Here is a 5,803-nt window from a genome sequence, read left to right on the forward strand (position 1 = left end):
TGCCTGTGGCTCAAAAAGGGTAGGGTGCTGGTCCTATATGCCAGAGGTGGCAGGTTCAAACCTGGCCCTGGCCAAAAACTGAAAAAAAAAAAAAAAGGTTGATCTGCAGAAGGCTAGGATAGCCCCAAAGTGACTCTTCTATATATCTTACTAATTTCCATTTCCCCAGTACCAGGCTTTGGCTTTGTACCTAGTAAGGTCCTCAGTAACTATGAATAAGGGAAGTAATTTTGGTTGAATCACCTTCTACTGAGTGGGGTACAAAGGATTTCTAGAGGTTGTCCTTTGACTCCAAAAATGTAGACTGTATCTGAGAAACTGCTTACATACCTGAAAAGGTCAGAACAAATTGGGCGGAAGACATAAGTATATGCAATTAATGTTAAATTGTCAATGAATAAGGTTATTTGAGGAAGACTTTTAGAAAGATCTCAATGTGGATGAGGGTTTATAATGGATGTGAGATGGAAGTCTCCTTGTTTTTGAGGAAGGCCAGAGCTCCTCACCTAAACTTCCCTCTTGTCTCTTAGCAAAAATACTTTGACTCAGGAGACTACAACATGGCCAAAGCCAAGATGAAGAATAAGCAGCTGCCAAGTACAGGACCAGACAAGAACCTTGTGACTGGTGACCACATCCCCACTCCACAGGATCTACCCCAGAGAAAGTCCTCCCTCGTCACCAGCAAGCTTGCGGGGTAACCTGGGCCCCTCGCCTCCCCTTCCTCACCCACTGGACTTTTGTGTATCATAGGCAGGGATGGAAAGGGCACCTAGTCAGACCTTCTCAGCTGGTTAGCCAGAAGTGGCAGCGGTTTTGCTGGGGGCTGCTGAGAGGGTAACGTGGGTTGAAGAGGGGCTCTGAATTCGTGTGTTTGGTTAAAATGAGACTTCCACTCCTTCACTGTAGTCCGGGTAGGGGCCCAGAATAGGAAAGACCAGGACTGGATAATGCTGCAGACTCACTTTCTTGTGTGAGAAACTGCAGAGACTTGATTTCTCCTTCAGGAAGAGAATGTCCCAAAATTGGTTGAGCTGAGCCTGGGGAATAATTTGGTAGGTTTAACATCCCCAGGCTAACCTGACATGGTGAGGAAAGGCAGACCGAATGAGACGTATTTTCTGTGCTAAGTGTTTTGTCTTTAGGCTGCTACCGCTTCAAGTTTCCATTATGGCAGGTTTAGAGAATCCACAGAAAGAAAACCTGAGTTGCTTGACTAAAACTACAATACCCACTTAGCTTCCTTTCCTTAGTATCTCTTACAGTTTGCCCTGGCTCTCGAATGATATAAAGATTGATGACCATTGTTCATAGAAAATGGCATGTTCTCTCTTCCAGCTTGTTACTTTTGAAAGGTTCACGGAATAGCGGAAAGAGTGCTGGTTTAGGAGTCGAGGCATCTGGTTGAAGTTCCGCTCAGTCTCAGCAGAACTGATGTATAAGCTTGGTCAAGTCATTTAGCCTCTCTGAATTTCTATTTCCTCATCTGTAAAATAGGGTTAACATATAATATTGATTCTGATTCTAAAATTTTATAATTGCCAACAGAAAAAGCCCTGTGCTATTCATATAAAACTAATAGTGAGGAAGGCCCGTGGGTAATGAGCCTCTGCTCCATGGTACTGGAAAACCATTAGAGGGCTACATGAGAAGTGAAGTAGTTGAGTTCTGAGCGTTATAAATTCTGGCAAGAGACCCTCAGAGACACCTCATGGTGTCTTGAGGATCAAGAAAGAAACCTAAGAAGCTGCTTACCTCTGACCCCACCCACGTCCACAGCCTACATCTGGGCCTTAGCTGCTAAAAAGCTGTTACAGCAGCAGAGCTGTGGGCCTGAGAAAACACAGTCATGCACATGTGTTGACCCACGTTTCAGATGTAGTCAGATGCCAGTGTATTGTTAGGGAAAGGAGAGAAAAGGGATAAACTGAGCAAGCCTCTGGGGGCTCAGTTCTACTGCAAGCCTGGAGCAACAGGTTCTTGAGAGATGATTCACCTTAGAGGAAGCTGGGGAAAATGGTTAGGGAGAGAGAGGAGGAAGCTAAGAAATCTCTTCCCAGAACCCAGTAACCCAGCTCTTGCATGGTAAGGAGAGGTGCCAGTGCTGATTCATGAACAAGTAGAGGAAAGGAGACCAGCATCTTCAGTCTCATTATCACCATCTTGGCCTGAAACTTAGTAAATGCATCCTGCTAGTTATGATAAAGAGGGCCAGGGTGAGAATTATTCAAAAGAGCAAGATTCTGTAATCCTCTTGCCATCTCACCACACAATTGTGATATACCAAACACTTGGGCCAATGAGAATGACTGATACATTTGCTGACGTGCAGATGCGGGAGATTAGGTGCGTGTGCACTTCTAAATGGCCGTCTAATTTTCAGGCTGTTGTACAGATTGGGTAAGAAAAACTTGGTGAGGAAGGAATGGAGAGAGCAGGATCCCTGGACCTCCTAGCCCCCAGCCTCCTTGACTGTCACTTGTAATTGTATATGATTTTTGTGTTTCTTGCTCCATTTCCTCATGCTGTCATCCTTAATCTAAAGTCCATGTGGGAAGGGGGAAATGCCAAACATCATTGTATAGTTTCCTCAACTATCCCAGCCATGTTGTACATAGATATGTCATGTTATTATATATATAAATATATATATAATTTTGTACGTTTTCTTCATCTCCGATCTTCTCGAATTCTGTACTTTTTTCTTTTCTGTCTGAGCTGCCTTCTCTATTGTTTGAGTCCTCCAGACTACTGGTCACAATAAATCTGGTTTTTAGGAAGGAATAGAAAGAGTAGGAAAATCAGAAAAACTTTTGGTCTCACTCTCCTCCCTACTTGGTCAATCTTCAAGGATAAGAAAGCAAAGAAACAGGCTACCTCCTGTGTCTGTCCCTCGTTTCCACAGCATGAAGTATGTAGCTTCCTTAGCAAGGAAGGCTCATTTCAAAATCCAAACGCAAATTGCTTTGATTAAACACAGATGAAATCCACTCAAAACGTGTGTGGTCTGGCCTTGGCCTCCACGTGGTCACCACCTCCTCCCTGTGTTTGCCTCAGTCAGCCTTCACTGCTGAGAGACTGTGGCCGTGCCTCTGAAACATCCTGCTCTGAGCCAGGCAGCGTAAGCCTCCAGCTTATGTTCATGTTGTCTAAAGAGTTGTTTTTCTGTGTTTGTTTTCCATGGTTATCTTCAAAAAGGTAGAAAACATTCTGTTTTGTAGATAGGAAAAAATTAAATCTTCTCTCTTTTTTTTTTAATTCCTCTATGGATAGGATTGAGGCATATGCCAGACAGCCTAATGATTGCTAAGTGTGGAGGAATTGTGGGGTAGAGACTGGGAATTCAGGGATTTTTTTCCCCCTATTACTTGACAGTGTTTTTTTTTTCTTCTGTGTTCGTCTACAGTGGCCAAGTTGAATGATGCTGCCCGGGGCTCCACCAGATCCTGAGACGCTGCCCCCTGGGTTCTGTGCTGGCTTCTGCCCTCCCTGCTTTTGCAGCCAGGGGTCAGGAGGTGGCTAGGGCACGGGCTGGAGAGGCAGAAGCCCCTGCCCGTCGGTGTCCCAGCGCATGGAGCCCCTTGGGCTGAGCACCAAGACCTTGAACCTTTTTTGTTTTACCTTTTTTCCTCATAACTGTTGGGAGAAATCTCAAGGAAATCCTGGGGGTGGGATTGAGAGGGTGGGGTGGGAGACTTGGGGAAATTAGGGCTTGGAGTTGATAGAAACATTCCTAGCCATCCTCCTTGACCATGTGGCAGGTGTGGGTAGGCGTGAGAGGAGGAAGTGAGTAGCCCAACAGCGAGGAGCTCTAGTTCTGCTGTGTGATAAATGCCTCGTTTGGATGTGGCTAGAGATCTGGTGCCAGACAGAAGAAGCTCAGTCTATGTACAGCAGATGCAAAGAGCTCCTCTGACTCTAATGTTAATTGCTCCTGAAAAAAGTGCTTTCCTTGAAATAGATTTGCCATGGGGAGAGGGCAGTGAGTGTGGGGGAGAGGCCCAAGCATGGGGAGCCCCACAGAGCCCAAGGGACTTTTTCAGTATTTGAAATAAAAAAACAAAAAAGACCCATGAAAAAACCCAACCCAGAAATACTCTGAAGCAGTTGGTGTGTTTTCTTGGGGTTTGGGAGGGGAAGAAAACAATACTGAAGATACTGGTCAGGGAAGAAGCTAGTACGCCCCTCAGTTTCTAAGGACACAGGGGTCTTTAATGGGGGGTACCAGCCATGTGCCCCGATTCCATCATTCAGGGAGAAAGAACAGTAATCCTGACGTACACACCAGGACTTTTCCTAAACTCTGTCCATTCCTTTTTTCTGTATCTAATGTAGGAGATGCATCCACCTCAGGTTGTGGCCCAGAAAATGAGAGATTAAAGGTATTCAATCTAAATGGTTTATTGACACCTAAAACATACTCCAGACTAAGGAAAAAAGGAAGCCAATTCTCCCTTTTCTAATTCAGTCTCCCATTCTTTCACAAATTCCCATGACTGTGAAGAAGAAATACATTAAATGTGCCAAAAGAAATGATTATTTCTCAGTGTTAAATCTAAAGAAATTCAAGCCTTTCTGCTTGTGGCCAGCAGAAGGCAGAGTAATCTGTTTGGGTTTTTGGTTTTTGTTTTTTTGTTTCTGAGACAGAGTCCTACTATGTCATCCTCAGTAGAGTGCTGTGGCATCACAGCTCACAGCATCCTCCAACTGGGGCTTGAAGGATCCTCTTGCCTCAGTTTTTCTATTTTTTTTCTTTCTTTCTTTTTTTTGCAGTTTTTGGCCAGGGCTGGGATTGAACCTGCCACCTCTGGTATATGGGGCTGGTGCCCTACTCCTTGAGCCACAGGCACCGCCCTATTTCTTTTTTTGTCCAGGGTCTGGGTTTGAACCCGCCACCTCCCATATATGGGGCCGGCATCCTACCCCTTTGAGCCACAGGCGCCACCCTCTATTTTTTTTTTTTTTTTACTTGTTTTTGAGACAGAGTTTCACTGTGTCACCCTTGGTAGAGTGCAGTAGCATCACAGCTCACAGCATCCTCAAACTCTTGGGCTTAAGCAATTCTCTTGCCTCAGCCTCCCAAGTAGCTGGGACTAAAGGTGCCCACCACAACGCCAGCTATTTTTTTTCTTTTGGTTGTAGTTGTCATTGTTGTTTGGCAGGCTTGGGCTGGATTTGAACCCGATAGCTACGGTGTATGTGGCTGGCACCCTAGCTGCTGAGCTATAGACGCCAAGCCAACCTCTTTGGTCTTGATATCCCCCAATCTGCAAGGCTAGAAGCATTCCTAAGCAAGGCATTAAAAGCTGCTTGTGGGCCCAGAACGGTGGCTCACCCCTATAATGCTCTGGGAGGCTGAGCAGGAGGGTTGGTACTTGGGCTCAGGAGTTTGAGGTTGCTGTGAGCTATGATGGCACAGTACTCTACCCAGGGCAACATTGTGAGACTGTCTTCATACACACAAACAAGCTGCTTGGCCCTGCACAATGGCACATTCCTGTAATCCTGGCACTCTGGGAGGCTGAGGCAGGAGAATCACTTGAGCTCAGGAGTTTGAGACCAACTCTAAGCAAGAGTGAGACTTTGTATCTAATAAAAACAGAAAAACTAGGGCACAGTGGCTCATGCCCATAATCCTAACACTACAAGATGGGTGGATTGCCTGAGCTCACAGGTTCAAGACCAGCCTGAGCAAGACCCTCATCTCTAAAAATAGCTGGGTGTTGGCTCGGCGCCTGTGGCTCAAGCAGCTAAGGCGCCAGCCACATACACCTAAGGTGGCGGGTTCGAATCCCCAGCCCGG

General features: G+C 45.8%; 1 protein-coding gene across 2 annotated transcripts in view; it reads left to right on the forward strand.

Annotated features, from left to right (window-relative positions):
- Positions 1 to 4,094, forward strand: part of ENSA (endosulfine alpha) — an 8,038-nt gene extending 3,944 nt beyond the window's left edge. The window contains exons 3-4 of one of the 2 annotated variants that reach the window (XM_003800403.2): positions 531 to 697; positions 3,407 to 4,094. In XM_003800403.2, the coding sequence (XP_003800451.1) occupies positions 531 to 697; positions 3,407 to 3,422 (183 nt within the window). In that variant the 3' untranslated portion in view covers positions 3,423 to 4,094. Of the gene's footprint in view, positions 1 to 530; positions 698 to 1,338; positions 2,999 to 3,406 lie in introns of those variants that run through there. The other variant, XM_012811786.2, reaches the window with a different exon arrangement.
- The last annotated feature ends 1,709 nt before the right edge of the window (positions 4,095 to 5,803 follow it).

The sequence above is a fragment of the Otolemur garnettii genome, unplaced genomic scaffold (assembly GCF_000181295.1).
Source record: "Otolemur garnettii isolate 467f Iridium unplaced genomic scaffold, OtoGar3 scaffold00174, whole genome shotgun sequence".
Classification (NCBI taxonomy): Eukaryota; Metazoa; Chordata; class Mammalia; order Primates; family Galagidae; genus Otolemur; species Otolemur garnettii.